General features: G+C 36.5%; 1 protein-coding gene across 1 annotated transcript in view; it reads left to right on the top strand.

Annotated features, from left to right (window-relative positions):
* LOC123548965 (uncharacterized) overlaps positions 1 to 23996 on the top strand; it is a 93338-nt gene that overhangs the window by 23624 nt on the left and 45718 nt on the right. Inside the window, exons 13-17 of the mRNA XM_053524089.1 lie at positions 8428 to 8580; positions 12107 to 12343; positions 12782 to 12979; positions 13503 to 13721; positions 16071 to 16193. Coding sequence (XP_053380064.1) covers positions 8428 to 8580; positions 12107 to 12343; positions 12782 to 12979; positions 13503 to 13721; positions 16071 to 16193 — 930 coding nt within the window. The remainder of the gene's footprint in view (positions 1 to 8427; positions 8581 to 12106; positions 12344 to 12781; positions 12980 to 13502; positions 13722 to 16070; positions 16194 to 23996) is intronic.

The raw sequence follows: 23996 nt of genomic DNA, 5'->3' as shown, positions 1-23996 counted from the left end.
CGGAACACAGCAAGAGTGATTTCCCTTGGTGCGGACAGCACGAAAAGACGTTGCTGGTGTTGCTAGTCAATATTATTTGGCTATTGTCCCAAACAGCATAAAGTACAGACTGATTCCACCTGGTAAGTTTCACACAGTTACAATATATATATATATATATATATATATATATATATATATATATATATATATATATATATATATATTTTTTTTTTTTTTTTTTTTTTTTTTTGTAAAATTGTGACTATAGACAGTCCATATCCTATGTCCAATATCGTAGTCTAGTGATATCCAAATTTTTTACATCGCAGTGGTACTTCCTGGCAAGAACCAGATTCGAAATAATGTGACAAAATATATTAATTTAAAAATGTTGCGTTTACAGTTCGACATACAATCTCTCTCCCTCTCTAATTAAGGAAGTAGTTCAGTGTCAGTTTTCAATTTCATAAAGACAAATCCCAAAATATGCTTTAAGAGAAGGGTTGCAAATTCTTAAATTTACGATCAATGGCAGTAGGAAAAATAGCGTTCAAGGCCAAAACTACCCCTGTCAATGTAGGGATAATACACATTTTTGTATATTAACGTCTGCAGAAGCGCGCGGGATTGTTTATGACCGAAATCGAAGGTCGAGGTCACAAACATATCCCAAGGGCTTCTGCAGACGTTAATACAGAAAACAAACGTGTATTGTCGCTATTATTGCATAAAAAAGCATTACACGTCGACTTAATGTATTGTTTTCATATGTGATGACTTGACGATTCCGGTACATTTTTCTATTTACCATTCCTATTGTTCCTGGAAACGGTAAACATGTTTTAAATATCCATATAAACAACACTATCAAAAGCACATCCTGAAGGTTTTTAGGCGTTGTTTTATCTCTCGTTATTACAAACATAAAATTACCTGTAATTGTTCATATCATTTCACAATTTGGTGAACTCGATCACAGTTTCAAGAATAATAGCTTTACATTCGAGTTACATTGAGTACGGACACGGTTGGAGTACGGATGAGTACGAACGTAGTGTCAAGCTTCCAAACTGTTTATATAAATTCTTCGTGAAATTAGATAAAAACATACCTACTGATACTTACCAGAATCATAAATATGATTCCTAAAATCACGCGATTCTTTAACATTCACGGTTGTCTACAAAATCTGAATTGACACCGAGTTCCAAAAGGGGAGTAAACAGGGAAGAAAAGAGTACGAACATTATTAGGAGCAGCATATAATGTTAAATATAAAAAAGTCCGAAAATTACTTGTATTTGTGAAATTTGCAGTTGAGAAAAATATTCAGACAGATGCAGCTATATTATGTAACTAAACTGCATCTGTTTGAATTTTTTTCTCAACTGCAAATTTCACAAATACAAGTAATTTTCGGACTTTTTTATATTTAACTTACCAAGAGTCTTCTCTTTTGACCTACCATTAATTGCAAAGTTTTTTTTCTATCTTCTTGAAGAGCAGGAGCAGGCCGGCTATCTATTAAGTATATGTAAATATAGAAGTTACTGTATATACTATGACAGATTTATGGGTAAAGTAAACTTTCGTCTTAGGTCTTTCATCTGTGGGCAACTTGTTCTATATTCCTTTGAACTCAGTGCTTCATTTGGTATTTGTCAATCAGTTTGAGAATAAGATCTATATAAGCGGACTGTTTTCCAAAGCTTAAACTGGCTTGACTAGAAAGCCAGAAGTTGTGATTCTGATTACCCATTACCTAAGATAAAATACAAGACACCCATGTATAGGTACTTAACGTCTGACATACTAAAGACCATTGGAAGCTTCTGACATTGAAGCATGTTCTGTAGTTACACTCTTTTGCACTATGTAAAGAAAATTTAGCAGACATCCGAATCATATGGAAGATATTTTCTGGCGTGAAGAGGCTGTAAATGGCCCCGGATCTTACAATGCAAAACAGTCCCTGTTACAGAATTCTAATAACGAAGAATAGTATAAAATCTAACGTTGAATGTGTTAAACTTGCAATTTTTGCTAAAATTTATTGTAACAATGTCATTTGCTTTAATTTACATTACTTGGCTAAGCAGAAAAATGTAAATGGTATAAATGGTATCTTAAGTTGCAATTGCAATTATGATGGATTTACTTTTAGAAGATTTGCCTGTTCTGACGTATTTTGGAAATATTTATTAGTTTCTACAGCTATAACTTACAGTGTTCAGACTTAAAGTCTATGTATTTTGTACTAGCGTGAAAGAGAAAGCTTCTTTTCACGAGGGTCTAGCTACGTACAGAAAGAAATATAGGGAGTGTGTGGGGGGGGGGGGGGGGGGGGGGGGGGGTGGAGGTCATGACCTATATGAATGATCACATAAATTCATGCTAAGTTGTAACATGCAGAACCAAAACATAACTGGACGAGTACTCTAAATTTCCTAGCTTCGACTTTGTTCACGAATTCTTTGCCAAAACGACTAGATTTTATTCTGTTTTACTGCAAAACAAAAGCTTTTCAGTCTTACCATTGAAACATCGTTGGTTTGCAGCTTCATTATTTAAAGATTCCTCGGTAATTTGCAAAAACTGAATGACATCGGACGCCATCTTGGAAATATTGGCGAAACACATACCTGGTTGAATCGCTTGCAGATACTCGTACGAGCACCTGCGTTCAAGGCACGAGCGCTTCGAATAACTCCGAGCTCTTGTAATGCTGAACGCGCCTTTAGTTTGAAATTTGTAGAATCCCGATTTAGTATCCTTCTGGCTATTTGCTTTTCGTGTTTTACTGTTTGCGCTGTTGTGATTAGGCTTTTTACAACATTTGTATGTACACGTTCATAGTATTCAAAATACGGTTACGTCCACTGCTAGAATTTAAATTTCCTCGTAAGCCGTCAGCGCTAGGAGGGTGAGTGGTATTGCACATCGCATAATCTTAGATGAACAGACTACTGTTAGCTTGCTTGGGTACATTCTAGGCTTCTAAAGGATCTTCTTATAGATTTTATAGATTAGCAATTTAGATTTAAAACTTGTTAAACGCGAACGCTTCTATATAAGCAAACCAACAGTAAAAACAAACTGCTAAAAGATTAAAGTAATACCGCACCCGAATTAAAAACAGAAGTGTCATCTGCTTAAATTTAAAATATCATATATACTTAAAATTGCATTACATTGATGTTTCTACAGCTAAAGCAGGTATGTAGGCCTATATATTTGTTTTTTAAAAAGCAATAATAATTTATCACAGCCACGATTTTGATTTTTATGAAGCAAAGAAACTCATCAATTAATATAAAGAGAGGTTATTTCACAGGTTTTCAGCCGCACCGGAGAAACATTTAAAATGTTGTATTGTTTTTTTATAGCATTCTATTAGTGTTCTTTAAAGAAGCATGTTAAACTCTTAATGTCCTAATGCAATACGGTACAAAAAGTACATTGAATTGCATAAAATACATTTCAGATTAAAAAGCAAAACTTCATACCCCCTCCCTCACCTACCACTACTCGACAGTTAATGACTTTTTCAAACCCCTTTCAATAAAACATGGATACATCTATGAACGAGTGCTTAAGGGGAGTGTTTAAGCATTTTTGCCATTGAAAACAAGTAGGTAGGGTAATTATGTCAACGTGAAAACATGAAAGTGACAGTTTTGCTTATAAAACACAAATATCACTATGTATTCATAATGACCTGTAAGACCTGAAATCCCTATAACATTAAGTGGGATATTATGTTTTATAAAGTACCCCCGTTTTTCCAATTTTATTTAATTTCAGAAATGATTTAACAGTGGGTGAAGAAAATGCACAATAAAATCAAAACGAGTACGACAACATGTGCTTTTTCTGCTCATATTGGTTTTACAAACTAATGTTTTTTCAAGCTCACGGAGTAGGAAACAAACCTTAACTTTAGAAATATTTTGATTCTACAGATTTGATTCAAAGTCGTTTTACAAGTGTTTCAAGTATGTAACGCCTTGAAGTTACTTTTGTACTAGTGGCTTTAATTGCATTATGTGTGCTGTAACAATGACTTAGACTCTCTACTTGGTTGTGAAATTATAACCTCGTTGGTGGACGTTCAATGTTTCTATCCAGGTCCTCGCCCATCCCTAACACGATGCTCGAGACACGTGGGAGAATTTTGTACTGATACTGGAAATTCGTCAGTGTTCTGCCGTATGCTTATTTAAAATAAAACGTTAAACCTAACAAATATAATTATTGTAGAAAATTTTGATATTTGACATATTACACCATTTTTTGTTATTCGCTATGCGCAGTGACAATGACAATTATAAATTTTATTTGCTCTAAGGCCACCGGGCCATGCAAAACATATAAAACAAATAATTTTAAATTGCAAAGCACGTGTATGGTAGATCATGCTGACACACATATAATATATAATATTTAGCTATAATATATGTTTACATAAAAGAACAATTTAATGTAATAATAAATGGCTTTTTTCTATTTATATCATTCTTTGTAACTCTTGTAATCCATTTTTCCTTTTTTAAAGTGTAGAACAAATATACTGCTACTGACTTAATCGTTTCTCCAAAATTTTATAGTCATTAGAAAATTAAATCTGTTTATAGTTGGCGGCGATATATAGTTTTTAGTATATATAGCTTACGTAGTTCGGAATAAAATTCACATTTTCACATTGAAGAAGGCAAGAATTCATTCTGTTGTGAAGTACAAGTCAGCATCGCCTGTTGAGGAGTATATTTCCTCCATATATATCGGGTCATACGATGGTGAAGAATAAAAGTGCATAAGTTGAATTTAATTGCATGGTGACGGAGAGTTTAACAAAAAATATAGATTTGAATACTTTGTGATATTATTTACTGGACTAAGAAGGAGGACTGATAAATACTATACCATTAATTGACAGATGATAACATAACATCTACATACGTTCTCTCTCTCTCTCTCTCTCTCTCTTTCTTCGATCAATCAGTATCTAAAAAACTACGAATAAAACTGGATTCTGCGTTGGACTATGAATGAACTTATTGTTTTTGATTACAATACCAAACAATTTCTTCTCTGAGAACTACAGTATGATGTGTACTACGCTTGTACTACGATGCTACGGTAAAACGATGCTACAGTACAACGATATTTTATTACAACGATGCTGTGTTGAAACGATACCATGGTACAACGCAGCTATGGTACAAGAATTCTATGGTACAACAACGCAATGGTACATCAGTGCTATAGTACGATAGTATGGGTACAATGATACAATGGTACAACGATATTTTGGTACAGTAATACAATTGGTACAAGTATACAATGCTTCAGCGTTGCTATGATACTATGAATCTATGGCACATCAAAACTATGGTAAAGTCATACATTGGTACAATGATGCTATGGTGGTATAACGATGTTATGGTGGTATAACGATAGTATGGAACACCGATAGTATGGAACACCGATAGTATGGTACAACGATACAATGGTACAACGATATTATGGTACATCAGTGCTAAGGTACAACGATACTAAGGGTACAATGATACAATGGTACAACGATACTATGGTACAACGATACATTGGTACAACGATACAATGGTACAACGATGCTGTGGTGGTATAACAATGCTATGGCACAATAATAGTATGGACCAACGAAAGTAAGGTACATCGATATTATGGTACAACGATGCTATGGTACTTTGCTATGATGCAACGATACTACGGAACAATAATGTTATGGCACAACGATACAATGATGAAACGATACTGATAAAAAAGATACTGAAGTACAACGACACCATGGTACAAAGATACTACAGTACAACGATATAAGGTACAATGATCCTAGGGTACAACGATACTATGGTACAACAATACAATTGTACAACGATGTTATGGTACAACGATGCTATGGTACAACCATACTATGGTACAATGATGCAATGATACCTTGCTATGATGCAACGATACTATGGTACAAGTATGCTATGGCACAACGATACAATGATAAAACGATACTGTCATAATGGTACAATGATACAATGGTACAGCAATACAATGCTGCAAGCTTCTAATGGCCCGCCCTCTTAGCTCAGTAGATAGAGCGTTGGCCTACGGATCGCGGGGTCTTGATTACGATCCTCGGGCTTGGCGTATGTTCTCCGTGACTATTTGATAGACGACACTGTGTCTGACATCATTAGTCCTCTACCTCTGATTCATGTGGGGAAGTTGGCAGTTACTTGCGGAGAACAGGTTTTTACTGGTACAGAATCCAGGGACACTGGTTAGGTTAACTGTCCGCGGTTACCTGACTGAAATACTGTTGTAAAACGTTATTAAACCGAAAACAAACAAACAAACAACTCTGCCATGGTACAACGATGTCAAGGTACAACGGTATTATGATACAACAGCGTTTTGGTACAACTAATGTTACGGGACAATGGTCATAGAGGACATCGGCCTAATATTACGGTTGGCGATGTTGTGGTACAGTGGCAGCACTACAACCGTACTTTGATGGCTAGGAACGATGATTCGCTCCCCTTGAATCATCACGTGCTACTACACATACTTAGTCAACACTCCCTTACTCAATGATGTCACGCTAGGAAACAACAGTCCATTGACAGATTTTCCACCATCGCCGTAATGATGTTCACCGATGCCTCCGTGATGTCCTACTTACAAACCACTATTGTTTCATTAGTTTTCATAGATGATTTCCGTGATGCCACCCCCTCCCTCTCCCCTATCAAACCATTGTCGTCGCATTTATGTTCTTCGGTGTCTTCGTGATGTCCCACTTGCAGTCAGTATCGCCTCCAAGACTATGAAAATCTACGTGATTTTGTTTTAATGAATTGTTTATAATCATTGCCATTAGCAATCTGACTAAAGTACATCTCCTATTACGCTACGCATAGGATCTGAAAACGACCTATTCATTGCCTCGTTCTGACGGCCCTTTCACTAGCCAATCAGAGCCTAGCTTACAACATCTTGCAAATCTACCTCTAGCATTGACTTTTGATATTTACAATTCTTATGTCGTAATGTATCAGATAGCCGGTTAGCTCAGTCGGTAGGCCACTTGCTTTGTAAGCGAGGGGTCCCGGGTTCGAGTCCTGGAATAACTGCAAATTTTTATTACTCTTTGACAATCGAACAAGTCGCCTGATTGGATAACATAAAAATAGCAATAATGGAAATCCAAAATATACAGAAGACGAATGTGAATGGGTCGTTCTCAGATCTTCGTTTAGAAGATCAAGTACTTTAGTCAGATTGTGCCATTAGTAAAAGGATTGTGTGAGTAAGAATTGTATTTTATGTAGAGATGCACAAGTTCATTTATTTTACATTGGTCGCAAAAATAAAAAAATCTCACTTTAAGTTTTCTAAGAAAGGGAGGAAATGTAAAACAATGGTTTTTCAAAAATCGAAACGGTATTCATTTTTTAATTTAAAGGCGAGGCATATATTTACTTATCATCAGGGGTAGCAGCTTAAGAAATGTATGAGAAATGCCACTGCGTGTTTATACTTAGTTTGATTATAAAATATTACTGGATAGTCTTATTACTCCACGGCTTTTAAATTTATCTAGACTGCAGGGCGCATTAGCTTCAGGACAGAGCTGTAAGGTCATCGGTGTTCTCATTTTAGCATTAGATAAGTTATTGTAACTTTTCATATTTTCAATAACTATTTTTAAACTGTGGAATGTAATGCAGAAATCAGGCTTTGAAAAGAATATATTGTATTTAAAGAACAATGCGGCTTATGTTTAATGTACTTTAGAAAATCCACCTACTATACAATCGAATAATAAATTTATAAACGACTGATAGGGGTACGCAGTATGAAGATGGTAATCTCCATTTGATCTCCATTGATTTAGTGATAGAAGATGTTTTCAGATGGTCAGTGTTTCATCATCGTTTAATATGACTGATAATGCTGGTAGTGCTAGAAAGTAAACACAGGCGTATGAAAGCAGTCCCCGGAAAACATGGTCTAGCAGAACCGCGTCTTGTTTTGTTAACAGTTGTAATGCGTTCATTTTTTTCTTAAGTCGATCTTTTGATATTGCAAGTTTCATTATGACTATAAAAGTGTTGACTGCCCCATGTGGTTCTGGGACTAGCTGTGTATGAAAAGAATTAGAACCACTGCCTTACCCTTGCATGATCGTAAGAGGCGACTAATAGGGTCTTAACACTTGGTTTGCTGTAACTCTGTGATTCCAGCAGGTATACAAATTTTGATTCCATACCTCATGTGAAACAAAAGAAATAATTAGTCCTGTTTGGCGCCATACTACTTATACTGTGTTGGTGCGCCATAAAACCCAAATTATAATAATAAAAAAAAGTGTTGACTTGTTTTGTTTTATTTTCTATCCTACAGATATAATATTTGAACCAGAACTCCACAAACCCACATGCCAGGATGGTGCGCGTCAGTGTCACTCAGACGCTATATGTGTTGACTATGCGAACGGGTTCTGCTGCAGTTGTGTGGCCCCAGCGTTTGGTAATGGAAAACACTGTATTACTACAGGTGCGTCTGACAGTTCACGCTCCCCTTAATGACAAAATATATTCTGGGTTTATTGCTTACTTTAGCAAAATAAGTAAATCTTAAGGTGCCGCCACAATCACAATTCAATGGCATTTTGTATTTTCAGGCCGAGTATTTTTCTCTTGAAAATTGCACTTAAGTCAATAATTTTGTCATAAGTATGTTCTGAATATCAATTTGAACATATGCACGTAAACGGATTTGCATTTCACTTCCTGTATTATGCTTTTTTAGATATTTTTCTCTGGCTAAAATGACAAAATTCAATATATATTCAATCATGTTAAATTATTAATTACAACCAATTGTAAAACAGTCCGTAAAGAACACAGCCTTAGAGAATTTATTTTGAAATTTTACCTGGTTACTGAATAATACACAAAAATCCAAACACCATCAATTTATCCAATTTGTAAATCTGTTCACACATTATATACAGTTATATAATAACAGGTAATATTAGAGGTTGACTGTCCAATGAAAAACTATCTTATCTTCCAATATAAATCAATAGCGTTACTGTAGTATTGCATTCAGCAGTCGGTATGTACTGGTTTACCTAGATAGCTGTGGTCAGTAATGCATGTACAAGCAACTTTTTAAATTAAATTTACATGGAGTTGTATTTTTGTGTCAAATGCAACAACCAGGAACAATTTTAACAAACATTCCATAAGATTTTGCAGTATACATATTGACTTCAAAAAGAACTAAATTTTATTTTTTATAAATACGTGTTTTAAGGACACGTCACGGCTGAGATAGTTTAGCATTATTGCAATACACAGTTGGTATAAATATTGTGTTTCAAATACATGTGCTCTTTATATAAATCCTCAATATCTATGTGAAAATAAGGGGTGTGTTTTGTATGATTGAAACACTGTGAGTTGCTCTAATTAGTGACAAATGACTGAAACAATAGGAATTCGTACGTGACTTTGGATAGACAAAACGACAGTGAGGTAACAATATATTCTTATATCGTTTGTATTCACGAGTTGTAAGCTACAATATAGAATATCTATTTTTAAGAAAATCAAACTGGAAGTTAGAAACAACAGAAAAAAAATAATTAGGTCATGAGTCATCATAAATCTGTCAAAATTTGTCCTTAGTTTTCACGAGCTGACAAAATTATTTCTATCTCTCTATTCTGCAAATGCATTGTTATTGTAAGTATCTTGGTCGGATATTGTAGTGTGTAACTTACTTTACATTCCACATCAATATTTGTGCTTGAAATTGCTTTGTTGAGCTCACCGAAATCGCGTATGAATTTCTATTGTTTTAGTTTATTGTCTGTTATAAAGGTACCAAACCTCAATATTAAGATATAAGAATTGTTCCTTTCTGTTTGACAAAGGAAACTATTTGGTTGATTCATAACATAACGGTTTTTGGAAAGAGCTGTATATTCTTTGCTTTTTTGTTATTCACCAGAAATTCAAAACGTGACATCACCTTAATGGAGTTTGAATGCCTGTAAGATTCAAATATTTTAGGGTAAGCTTTTGGTCAGACGAGACTCAAACATTTCCCAAGCGGCATATGTACGAGGGCTGTTCAAAAATAACGTAGACTTTTGCTGTCAAATATTGCATATTGTGTAAATAATAATGTGAAATATATCGTTGTTATTCGGAATCTTTCTGTAATTTGGTCATACATTTTTGTAACATTTTTGCTGATAGGCGCAGCACGTCGAACGTTTTTATTACCATAGCTACGCAAAACCGTCGCAGTCGCTTTTTGACCTGTCGTGATTTGAATTCGATCGCTAATGTTTGCACTAACAGTATACTTATTTGCCCGAAAATATGCCAAAGTGCAGCAACACGTCAGGGCGACATGCACCTAGAGTATGGAGTCATTCTGACATGGGAGGCAGAAGAAAACAACGTTTAAACTAAGTGAGTATTACTGTTTATTATGCATGTAATTTCCTCATCGACTCGCAAAGATAATAAAACAGTTGCTTAGTTATGGAGTTATGAACAGCAACCGAAATTCATAAACTAATAAATTAGACGCAACAAAAATGTTCATTCATCTGTGTCTTTATCTTCAAGTGGTACAAACAGTTCTCAAATAGTCCAGAATTGCTTAAAGACAGCGAAGAAGGATGGAGAAAAAGGAAAAAGCTGCGAATGGACGTTAACGCCAACGTATGACGCCGTATATAAAGACCAAGTACTCATGTTGAGTACCCTGTCCGTGATGCATGTCATAAGTGTTCATACATTTACAAATATGAATTAATGCAAACTTAGTGAAAGCATCACAATGAAGGCACGACGTCGTTAACGTCAATGAAATATATTGCCGTGCGCCGGGTCCATGTAAGTGACTGTTTTCGAGGAGGCGTAACTCCTGAATGCATGCTCATAATCAAAACAAAGAAAAATATCAAACAGGGAGTGCCACGCACCAAAAGCGCAGCCTCCTCAAAACGAACCCCCAGCACGCAAACGCGTGCACCACACACACACTCAAAGCTTACACATCAGGACAAAACGAACAACACACACACACACACACACCCAAAGCCAACACATAAGGACAAGACGAACAATAAGCATACACACACGCGCGCACACAAAGTCAACACACAAGGACAAAACGAACAAACAAAGGAACACAGTGGGGCACCGCCTTGGAACGGTCAGTGGCAAAAACACCACTGGGGAGCTTAAACCGGTTTATGGTAGGCACCCAACCTCACTCTTACCCCCACCATGTTCCAAAGACATGGGACAGTGTAAATAAAAGTAATCCCCTCCAGGTGAATCTCTAACACACGTAATGGAAACAAAAAGGCATGGCATGTAAAACACAAAAATGCTCGTGTATAAATATATAAAAAGCAAACCTTAAGAACCAAAAACGTATGTACTCAATGCCTTTTCAGAAGACAGAGCAACAAGAGAAACACCCTTAAGGGCCCGACGAAACAGGCCAGAAGACAAGTCAAATCTGCAGTGCAGTTAGTGGAAAGATAGCAAAGAATATAATATATTTCTTGTTTTGCTTCATTAAAGTATATAAAAGCTTGAGAAAAATTCTACGTTATTTTTGAAGAGCCCTCGTACTACAAATCATCATGTGCTTCTGTGTGTTGATGATAATTTGACCAACTGTTAAGACTTCAGTGCAATTTTCAAGAGTAAAATACTCGGCCTGAAAATATGAACTGCTATTGAATTGTGATTGTGGCTACACCTTAATAAATATGCATTTTTGATTGAGAGATAGTGTAATAGATATGTACTGTTTTCTTCATCGTCAAATGATACAACATGAGATGTTAATTCTGTATTTATACCAATTTATCGTGTTTATCCAACTTTTGCAGTCGATCACATGCCATACATATTTCAAAACATTCAAACGTAATATTCATGTATAGGGTAAGCTACGCTTTTTAATGCACGGTAGAAAATTTCACTTTCTAGCCTCCAAATCAGTTTTTGAAGCTTGTTAAAGACTACTATTTGTTCAACAGAACTACCCCAGAGACTGAACGGCAAAGTTTCTGGTACACTAAACGGTGTATCGTTCGAGAACTTGGACATGCACGCGTTTGTTGTTACCAAGGATGGACGAGCATACACCGCCATCAGTCGGGTGCCAAACGAAATTAGCTTGGGATTGATGACGTTGAACACAATAGGTGGTGTTGTAGGATGGTTGTTTGCGCTTCAAGGAGGCTCGGGAGCCAGAAATGGTTACATGTCCACAGGTAAGTGGTTTGTTTGAATGTTTTACTGATATGTTACATTCAGGACGCTTAACACTTGAAATTGCAATAACAATCCATGCTTCTTACAGATGCCACAAATTCGAGACAGGAGCGATTTCGGGTTGAAACAATCAGTTGCTTGATTTGAACCAACAATTTCTCCGTAGATATTCATATTAAAATATTCTATATACGTCAACGTCAACGTCTATAACCTTCATGAAACTTAGGTTTCGTTTATATCTTCGGAAGCAGTACATAGGAAATCGAAGAAATATATAATATTAAATTTGAAAGCCTAATTTCAATGGTTAGAGAAAGAAAGGTTAATAGATAAGCATGCGACACCCCACCCCCACTCTACACACACATGCCATTTCTAGTATTCGGCATGCAATCAAGATACACCATTCAACAAGGTACATGTTTCTACACCAGGTGGACAGTTTAACAGGACGGCCCGCATCCGCTACCAACAGGGTGATGAGGTTGTAATAGAACAGAAATACCACAGGAACAACGCGCTAAACAAAATCTGGATGGAGACGGTAATTAACGGCAACGTACCGTCCCTTGCTTCTGCCGAGAAACTCACCATCGACGATTATAGCGAGGAATACAAAAGAACGAGCCCTGGTAATTGAAATTTTAGTTTTATTTAATATTCAGATCTTTGGTAAATTTGATTTCTTGTCTGTGTACAAAGAAGTGTTTTAGAATTTTCATCGTGAAAACGAGGACATAATATATTAACAAATTCACAAATAAGAGAATAGAGGAATATCGTCAGAATCGTATATAACAGTAAATTAAAAGCAGCCACAAATTGGAAACATCGACATTAAAAGAGGCTTAAATTTGATTACATTATGTTTGCTTGGAAACGTGTGATTAGGAGAATTTTGACGGTTGCCATTTTATTACTTACGTATAATTGATCATGAAGAACTTTAGAATAAATTGTTTACGCTAAGGTCTAACTGCTCAGACTGTATGTACTCTTAAGTGATATTTCGAACTTCATTTAAAGCAGTGACAAATTAAGAAACACTTACTCACGATCAAAATGTCTAGATTATACTCAGGTATGTATACAATCTGACAAAAATGTACGGAAGAAAGAGTTCTAATGATAATGAACAATATTGAAATGTTTCAGGTGTTATCAGGTCATCATCCGATCGCACGTTCTACGTGAACAACGTAGCGTCTAGATACACGTGGGATCAGGTGATAAACTACAAGGAATGTGCATTTGACCCGACTAAAGACGAACAAGACAGTCAGCGTCTCAGTGTTACCAGGAACTTTGTAATATATGACCCAAATGATAAAGTTATTAGATTCGCCATGTCCAATAGAATCCAGAGACGCACAGGTAGGTGGCCACGTTACGTCACATGACGTTTGCACAGTGCGTATGCATCATATTGCACTCTTGTTATGAATAAACCATGATGTAGAGGGAACAACAACTGAACGAATGCACGGCACGTTTAATTATGAAGTTGTTAGTTGTTCTCTCAATAACATAAATTGCACACTTAAGTTATCTTCTGTTGTTATCTTTTTTGTTGAGAATTGAACAGCGAACTTTTTGTTGCTGACGGCATCTATAGGCAGTTTTTTTGATTCCACAGAATCTTCGGACCTGTCTTCCTTTCCATATTTCTTTATGAGATAGTACTTTTTCAGGATAAACGCATTCAGAGGGACCAAAGCTTTAATGTTTTTTTTAAAGTCATACAGCCCTGTACATGTAATTGTACAACCGATGTCGTTGATCAGATGGTTTGCAATTTGCTCTAGCCCGACAGAGTTCATGTTTATCATATCTTTCCCACATTCCCGACACGCCATCGGCATCACATTTTGGTAATTGTAGAAGCAACTCTAAAAATTCGGGCGCTTCACTTTCGCGAAATGTTTTCAGCAAGTCCCGCATATTGTCGATACTGCATTACGGTTGCAGCTCTGCACGAGAAATTTGAGCATCTGATATACGCTTTTGAGCGTGCGGCTGACGTAGGTCTTCAGATATTCCTTTTCTATGTGGCCAAAATGCCATCGGAAATGTTCGCCAGATTCTGCGGTCAGCTGTATCAGAAGTTTTCCCGCCGATCTCAGTTCTATGTGTGCCAGTTTACCAAGGTTTGAGTCTTCGTCAATAAAGTCTAAGATGTTGTCATATCTCAAACATGGTGTAAGAACCACTGTTACGACTGATTCATGATTCCAAGTGAACCTTAATTCCACCGACGCTCTACGTTTTGTCACGCCATTCGTTTGGAGCAAATCCAGTCGTAAGCTTTCTATAAATAGTTGCACGTGACTTTGATCTAACCTGATCAACTGCCTTAGCATCTCTTTAAAAAAACGTGGTCGCGAGCCCTGTGTTTCTTCTCAGCCAGTGTCTGTCTGCCCCTTCGTCTTCCTCGCATTCCTCCCATCGTGCTGCGCAGTTTTCTTTCAGGAATATTTCAGGAATTCGTCATTGCCGTTTACGTTTCTCTCAATTTTATGTATATTCTCTCTCGATAGATCATCTAACACAAAACAAAACTGCAACTCGTCAACATGAATTATGTCAAAAATTCATAAAACTTCCCGACGTTGATGATATCTTTTGACTTGATACGAAATTGTCGGTCAACTATTTTAATTTGAGTGAATAGAAAATCCAAAAGTTCGTCTACCGCTGCGCCGACATCATTTTTTTTCTTCTTCGCTTATTTTCAGTTTCATAATTTTTGTTGTATATTTTGTCAGTCCTTCATAAAGCCAATCCTCAAATACCAGTTTAGTCAGTTCATCAACTGGCTTATCATCTACACATTTTGTTTTCTTTTTTTTTGCTATCACTTGTAGTTTTCTGTTCACTACTATTTTTACTGGATGGTTCAACGAATCTTCGCGTCTTTGATACAGCCCTTGCTGGTTTATTTTAATTTTTGACCCTGTTTTCTGTACTAATAAAATTTGCCTCCGGTGGTTTACTTTCATTATTCCCATTTTCGTAATAAACCATAGTTCAATCTTCTTTTTATAATAAACAAGGATTACATAGAGAGTCTCTTGTAAGTGACAATGGAAAGTATCAACCCATTACGACTGGTTTGTATTGTTTCAATGAAACCAAAAAAAAAAAAAAATAGGTAAATCTCTAACGCCTTTCAATTCTGTCGAAGTACTGAATATAAATTTGAAATTTGAAACCTTGTAATTACATTTTTGGGGGTATTATTAAACTTTTATTGTACCATATGCCATCTTTTTCTCTTTGCGACATTATTGTAAAGGCATAAATTTGTAATGTGTTCATTGTTCATACCTAAATCAAGCTGTCTTTCCATACCAAGACAGCAGTTATAATAATTATTAAAAAGGCAGTCATTTCAGTTACAGGTCGTTATTTAGGTTACAGACCTATAAATATGCAAATTCGACAAAATTCGATCCCTGCGCGAGGCGTATTTTCTCAGTGAAGATTTTATAAGAAGTCATTTCGATTTCCAACTCTGATTCATTTGGAGAAGTTGGCAGTTGCTTGCGGAGAACAGGTTAGTGCAGGTACAAAATTCAAAAATTCAAAAAAATCGCTCTGCTAAATGAAGTGCATGGCAAAGCTGTTTGATATTCACAGCGGCTCTAAACAGCAAACAGTGACTCTATGTAAATCTAATGTTGAAATACTCCCGTAAAAAAGATGTTTATTGTGTTTATACAGGTACAGATCCATGCGAGGAAGGTGCACAAAATTGTGACGAAAATGCCGTCTGTATCCCACAAGCAGATTCATACATCTGCGACTGTAAGACAGGCTTCGTCGGCGACGGCAGGACCTGTATAGGTAATTATTGTGTTATGTTCTTCCGTGATAGAGAATTTATTGTAAAGAAACGGCAGACAAGGTTATTATCATGTACATAAAATATTTAATTAATGTTGGTTTTTGCTATATCTGCACATATTTGTGTACCTGCGTGCTTGATACTTTCAAAGTATCACTAAGTTTAATAATGTGACCTTTGCCTTGACACGTGCGCTGAAAACGCCGTCTGCTCCAACTCACCGGGATCCTTCCAGATTCAGTGCGACCATGGTTACCGTGGAGACGGCATAACATGTACACGTTAGTAGTTTTTTTAAACTCTGAACAGCATGTTTTTATACGTTTACAAGTGTTATTATATTCATTATTTATATACTGAACAGCAAAAGAAACTATCCAGTTTTATAACTGGGGTATTTTTTATTAAAAAACTTTAATTTATAAATCACTTGTGTTTTTCATATCACATACACACTTGAAGAACTTCACGTGTAAAATTTTAAGAAATAAATCAACCGTGAAGTTAGTAGTCCCACAATAGCCGTTTTGCACGAAATTCACGTGCGCCTGTAATTAACAATGTTCTTTGTGAAATTTTATTGTAATTAGAAATATTGATAATTGACTAACCGGAAAAACAGCAAAAAGTTTAAAGAATATTGTTGGATGGTGCACGACTGAATCAGGTTTAGCGCGAGCGCCAAATTGGGATGTTACAATGCCACTGACGCGCAGAAGCGCAGAAGATATAGCCTTTCAAACGGCTATTGTGGGACTACTGTCTTCACGGTTGATTGATTTTTAAAAAATTATCACGTGAAGATCTTCAAGTGTAATTTTGGTATGAAGAAACAATTCAGATTTGAAAAAATAATTTTTTATTTCAAAATATACCAGTTATACATCTGGATAGTTTCTTTTGCTGTTCAGTATATTTATTTTGATGGTAATTCTTAAAAAATGCTTGATCATTAATTTGATTTATATAAGATGTATATTGTCGCGAAATTGGACTTTTCGCGCTTTAAGTGCATTTCGGTAAATTGTATTAGTATACAGTAGTCTATGTAAAAGTCGGAGGTATCTCAAGCCATATAAATACACACTGCGCATCCAGTTTGAGCAGATCGTCCTGGGAGCTCGAAGAGTGCACATCGGAGAGAACTGGATAAATAATTTATACAATAAGCCATAATTTTTACTGGGACTTTGGTATAAATAATTTAGGTGAGGCACCCTCATATTTGCAGCTTCGGCTCACCCTTGCTGGGTCCTCTTGATAGCTATATTATTTTATTGGTCCGGTTCGCAGTATAAGCTGATGGTTTTAGGTTACAGTGCTGAACCTTGGTAGGTCTGAGACAAGTTTCAAAACATAGGTTTAAGCGGAAATTGTTAGGTGTTTGAGACATTTGGTTTGAAATAGTGTAAAGGTTTGGACCTAGGTGCGTTGTGGAAAGGTCAGTCCCTCTTCCTTGCAGCGTATGCTCATACTTGTGGGGTTTCCAGTCCATTACTCATTCTAGGTCGAGTGGTTTGTGACAGAGTGTTGAAACGTACGGTTTGGAACAGCTGGTTAAAGGTCATGAATTTAGGTTGTTTGAAACCAGCTTGTGTACAATAAGGACCGCATAGTAAATTGATTATCTGCTTTATTTCTAGTTAATTTATGTTTCAAACAATCATTTACAAATCATTGGTCAAACCAATCAGAAGCAAGGCAGCTTAAGGAAAATTCATTATACATATACATTTATACCAATCAAAAGCAGATAGTTTTAGAAATATTATTTATATACATTTTATAAGTAACGCTCGGTACACGTGACAATATTTGTTGTTTTGTTGTAAAATTAGAAAAAAGTATCTTTTTCGTCTCACCCACTTTTAATAGAAGCGAGACTAAACGATCCAAATTCCGGGACGGGACGGTGGAGGCGATGGTGGCGGCGGAGATGACGACGACGGCTACGGCGTCAACAATTGAGAACAACTCCAAAAGGATGATTTAGACACTAATTTTACGCCCCTATAAAGAGTCCGTCCCCCCTAGTGGCATTGACCTTGAAGAAAAATGAAAGACCAGCTTTTGAAAATGCGCAAAATTTACAATTTTTCGATATATCGTTACAGATATTGCTTTGAAACTTTGCAAGATGGTTTTAAAACTCATTTTGCACCTGTTTCATAAGTCAAATCTTCTGTTGGCGAGGCACTTTCAGGCGGTGGCCTTGTGTTATCCATTTGCAGATGTCACTTTTGCAGCGCTCGTATACAGTTATATGTTTGTTTTGTTTGATTCATACAGACATTGTTGCAAAACTGCCATAACTAGCTTAAAAACCAGTGCAATTTAAATGTTTACTGTTATTAAAATACTTAATTTTCTAATGAAGCGGCGTGTATTCTGCCAGATCGTGCTGTTGAGTTGGCGCCACCGTCCCGCCCTCTCCAACTAGAACGAAAACACGAAAGCACGATAATTCTTTTTTTTTTACAAAAGCGATCAGACTCTTACATTTGCGATTGTAAGACAGGCTTCGTCGGTGTCTGCTTGTTGTATCAGCGCCATTTTTATCGTGGAGGGAGCAAACAGTACAACAAGACAATAATGAGTTACTGTGCTGCCGTTCTGACAGGGGCGCTAACACAACAGCACGGTATAACAGAAAGGAGCCATCATTACTTTTGGTCCAATATTTTGTATTACAATATGACCTTCTTAACCAAACCATTTCGCCTAAGTCTTTAGCTGTTCTGTTAAAAGTTCCGCCTTAAAATCGCTGTTTTGTTGATTTACATCATAATAAATTCATATAATACAGAAACACTGTAAGCCCGCCCGCTTAACATAGAAGGAAGAACTCAGATAATGAGTTCGATCCGCTGGCAAAGAATATGTTATCCGTGTCGATTTAATGAAATACATTGTATCTGAAATCATTTGTCATCCATCATTGATTTGTGAGAAGTATGCAGCTATTTGCGGATGATAGATTTGTCCTGGCACATTTTCCAGGAGCACTGGTTAGGTTAACTGCCTGCCATTATATAATTAAAATGCTGTTGGAAACATGGCACTAAACCAATGTCAAACAAACAGGAATTATCTTCATCATTTTATCATTTACACAACAATTTAATGAACAAATGTAACAGTATTTATTTTCTTGGAAACCTACATGAATTAAAAATTTGAAAACATTCTTCCAGATCTTTTCTTCCTACTTCATATCTAGTGTGATATGCAGTTGAAATGACTTAAACAATTATTTACAGAAGTATAGAAAGGGTCAGGAGGTTGGTAGCCTTGTTGATGATGGTGTATACTTAGGGTCATCCTAACTTGCTATGTTAATAATTATCTTTTCTGAAATATAAAAGGAACTTTAATTTTGATAGCAGGGCTGTACCATAATTACAACCTAACATAAATATTACTATAATATTTGCATTCTCTTTAACGATTATGCATAGGAAGCCATACAGCTGGTTTACGGGAGCTCGGTGGATCTACCCATTTGCCCGCTCGTAATGAAATAATTCACGGAGGGCACACGGGGCCTTATTTTGCCATATGACCTATAATTGTTTTGATGCTACGTTAAATCCTGAAACCCTACAAAAACAAACAAAATATGAATTCGCATTATAAGGCTGAACGTATTAAAAATGGAATGACTGACGTGACTTAATTAAAAAACGAACACTATTTTAATTTGGACATTTTTACATAACCGTAGTATCCCCGTTGTGTTTGATATGACTGTAAATTATTATATATAACCCTTACACAAGTTTTTGATTATTCACTGATATTTGCGTGAAGGATTTCTTGACTACCACTGCGTCATAATAAAAAGGTAAACTACTTCTGGAAAGGACATTAAAGCTGTTCACATTCTTTCAATTTTCTTACACGGGCTAGGTCTTATATAATCCAAACTCCAATCTATACTATAAATCATGTATAGTGCTTTGGCAATTTTCAAGTCAAATGATCTTTTAATTTAAAGTCATTTGAATCGTGTAATCTCTTAAGCGAAAAGTTTGAAGTTATTGGATGTTAAGTATAGTTAAGTATAGTCGTACGAAATGTAGTCGTGCGAGAAAGGAGAAAGGTGAAAAAAAATGCCCAGAATGTACATGTATGGAAGATCAAATGTTAGATCCTCTGCACCAAGAAAATGTATCTCTTAATTTACCGTTATAACGTACTGAAATTGAAAAGGTTGTGAACAATGCTAAAAATTGAAAAAGTTCAGGATTGGATAAAATACCATACGAAGTTTTGAAGTTTCCTATAATAATAGGTGTTTTATATTCATTGTTTTACTTGTGTTTTGATACGGGTTTTATACTAAATGTATGGCGAAGAGCAATGATTTCTGCAATCCCTAAGGATGTTATCAAAGATAAACGTGCGCCTTTGAATTACAGGGGAATTAACTTCTTATCAGTTGTCAGCCAATTTTGTTCAGCAGTTCTTAATAATAGATTAAAGATATACCTTGAGGATCAAGCCTTACACGCTGATGAACATCATGGTTTCCGTTCTAAACGGACCTGTGAAGAACATGTTTATACTGCATGTACAGTGATCAGAAATAGACTTCTTTCTACGCAAGATACCTTTGGCACATCTTCTAATATACAGAAAGCCTTTGATTTTGTTGATAGAAATGTCCTTTTATATAAACTTTTGTCAAATGACATCGATGGTTAATTTATACTCTTTTAAGGCTACTTTTACTGATACATCTTGTGTTAGACTTAATGGTATGTTAAGTGACTGGTTCCCAACCTTGTCGTGCGTCAGACAGGGAGACAGTGGCTCTCGGACAATCTTTGCTTACTTTATCATTGGTCTTATTGAAGGTTTAAAAAGTTTAAACAAAAGTGTCACGTTCAATGATAATATAATTTGTTGTTCATTTTATGCCGACGATATTTTGTTGCTATCTGAAAATGAAGCTGACATGCAAGACATGTTAGACTTTTTAAATGGACGGTGCCGAAACAGAAGGCTATTGGTTAATGAGTCAAAATCAAAGGTTATAGGCTTTAGAAATAAAGGTAAAGGGAAAGTATTTTTCATTTAGAATAGGAATTTTGTGTATTTCGTATATATCGATGAATAAATATCTAGGTGTTACCTTACATAAACATTTAGACTTTCACATACTGCTGATATACTTGCAAAATCAGTAGGTCGAGCATAAGGTGCAATCATGTCGAAAATTCAAAGTAATAATGATGTAGGTTTCAAGACAAATTCTGTGTCCCACAAGGCGGAGTCTTATCCCCTACACTCATCTTGCTTTTCATCAATGATCTGGTGTCTGAACTACCGAAAGGAGTTAAGGCTGCTCTCTACGCTGACGATCTGGTGTTATGGTGTAAGGAAGAACATGCCACTACAGCCACATACAGGATGCAAGAAGCCATCAACAAGCTTTCAGCTTTGGCTGAAGATTGGTGTGTATCGATCAATACAGAGAAATCGTCCACCACACTATTCTCCCTGTCGTCAAAGCAGAGGGCGGGTAAAATCAAAATGGGAAATACTTCGCTGATTGAAGCAGACGAGGCAAAATACCTTGGAGTGACCTTTGACAAACGACTAACATGGAAGCCCCACATTAGTCAAGCAGAAGGGAAGGCCCGTAGGAAGCTTGCCATGATGGGCAAACTTGCTGGAACAACGTGGGGAGCACATGAGCAAATACTCAAGACAGTATATCAGGGAACAGTGAGACCCCATTTAGAGTATAGCTCAACTGCCTGGTCCACTACTGCCAAAACTAACCAACAGGCTTTAGACAAGGTTCAGAACCAAGCATTGCGGATCATGACAGGTGCTACAAAGTCTACACCAATCTCCTTCATGGAGAAGCTAACAGGCACACAGCCGTTACAAGGCAGAAGACATGCAAAGGTTCTGTTTCAAGCAGAGAAGTTCAGGTCTTTTCAAGACCATCCCATGAAAGCCAAGCTAGATGGCTACACAAAGAATCGGCTCAGACGTAACAGCTTCGTACATGAGGCAAAGAAACTCAACCGAGAGTTCAAAACTGAGCTGAGCATACCAACGACGCCCCTAGGTAGTGAAGACATCATAAACCCACTAGCGAATGATATGTCCTCAGTGACTGTGAGACTTGCTGTTCCTCGTCTTGACCGCGGGAAGCAAGAGGATGAAGGCATTCGGAAGAGCCTCACACTTGCTATGATCAATGAAGACAATCCTCCGGAATTATGGACTCATGTCTATACAGACGGATCAGCCACATGCGCCGTCAAAGATGGAGGAGCAGGAGTTTGCAAGAGAGAAACACTACATGCAATGGTTGAAAACACTGCAGCAATTACAAGGCAGAGACTGAAGCACGCATGAAGGCCGTCTCAATGGTTGAAGACTCGGCAGAAGAAAGCTCCTCAGTCGTCTTTCTCACAGATGCACTGTCTGTCATGGAAGCTCTGATCAACAATAAAGCTCCGCAGCTAGCCAGGAGAATGCAGAGCCTGAGTATAACCTGCAAAGTAGCACTTCAGTGGATTCCATCCCATTGTGGACTTGCAGGCAATGAAGAGGCAGACAAACTGGCTAAGCTAGGAGCTCAGTCAGAACAACCAACAGAATCTGTGAGTTACAAGGAGAAAGTCACCATCATCAAGGCACTAACGAGACCAAGGATGGAGGAAGATGCTTTTCATCTCCTTGATCGGTCTGAACAAGTGATGATGGTCAGGCTCCGCTCAGGGCACAACAAGCTCAATGCTCACATGTACAAGAAATACAGACTGACATCATCGCCAACTTATCCATGTGGTGAAGAAGATCTGCATATACTTCAGAGATGTAAAAGGCATGACCAGAAGCGAGCTGCGACTTGGCCGATAGATACCTCAATCCACCAGAAACTGAGGCATTGAGGATCTTCGGCAAACCACAAGTTTCATCGAGGCTACTGGTCTGACAGTGTAGACGCGAACGACAAGAAGAAGAAGAAGACAAATTCTAAAATGTATTATTCTTATGTTGTACCTGTTACTGATTATTGTTCATCAATATGGGGATTTCAAGAATTATAATGTGATAGACAGACACAAAATAGAGCAATATGATATTACATGGGTGTGCATAGATCCCCTCCGATTCCAGCAATTACTGGAGATTTTGGTTGGATTTCAACTCAACACAGACGATTTGTCAATATGCTGAGGTTCTAGATTCGTATTGTAAATATGTGTGATGAAAGACTGACAAAGAAAGCGTTTCTTTATGACTATAACACTGTTGGAAATACATGGTGTTCTAATATTAGGAATATCTTATCACAAGTGAATATGTCGAATTGTTATGATAACAAACTTCATGTAAAAGTATTTGAAAAAAAAACAGAGGTTTATTTGAAATTAGATTACTTTTGAAATAATTAAATTACATGTTCATATTGAGTTTCTATGTAGTTTTGAATTCTATTAAAACATTTATTACATAATGACATAATGCAAGTTTTCCTGTTGATAAATTTCCACTTGTTCACATGTTAATACGAATCTAATAGTATTTTGTCATTATGTACATCGATTTTCGAATCTTTTAAAATTTAAAGTGACTTATAGGCCTAACGTGACCGGGTGTTGTAAATGTAAATTTATATGTACTGGTATTGTACATAACACGATGTCACTATTATAAAATTTACTTACTTACTTACTTACTTATTTACGTACTTATGTACTTACTAACGTAATTACTGGTACGTATTTAATAACGTGCACGTTAACGTCACATAATACGAATGATTTCATTTA

The sequence above is a fragment of the Mercenaria mercenaria genome, chromosome 15 (assembly GCF_021730395.1).
Source record: "Mercenaria mercenaria strain notata chromosome 15, MADL_Memer_1, whole genome shotgun sequence".
Classification (NCBI taxonomy): domain Eukaryota; kingdom Metazoa; phylum Mollusca; class Bivalvia; order Venerida; family Veneridae; genus Mercenaria; species Mercenaria mercenaria.
The sequence above is the reverse complement of the archived record's forward strand: the minus strand, read 5'-3'. Positions and strand labels throughout refer to the sequence as shown.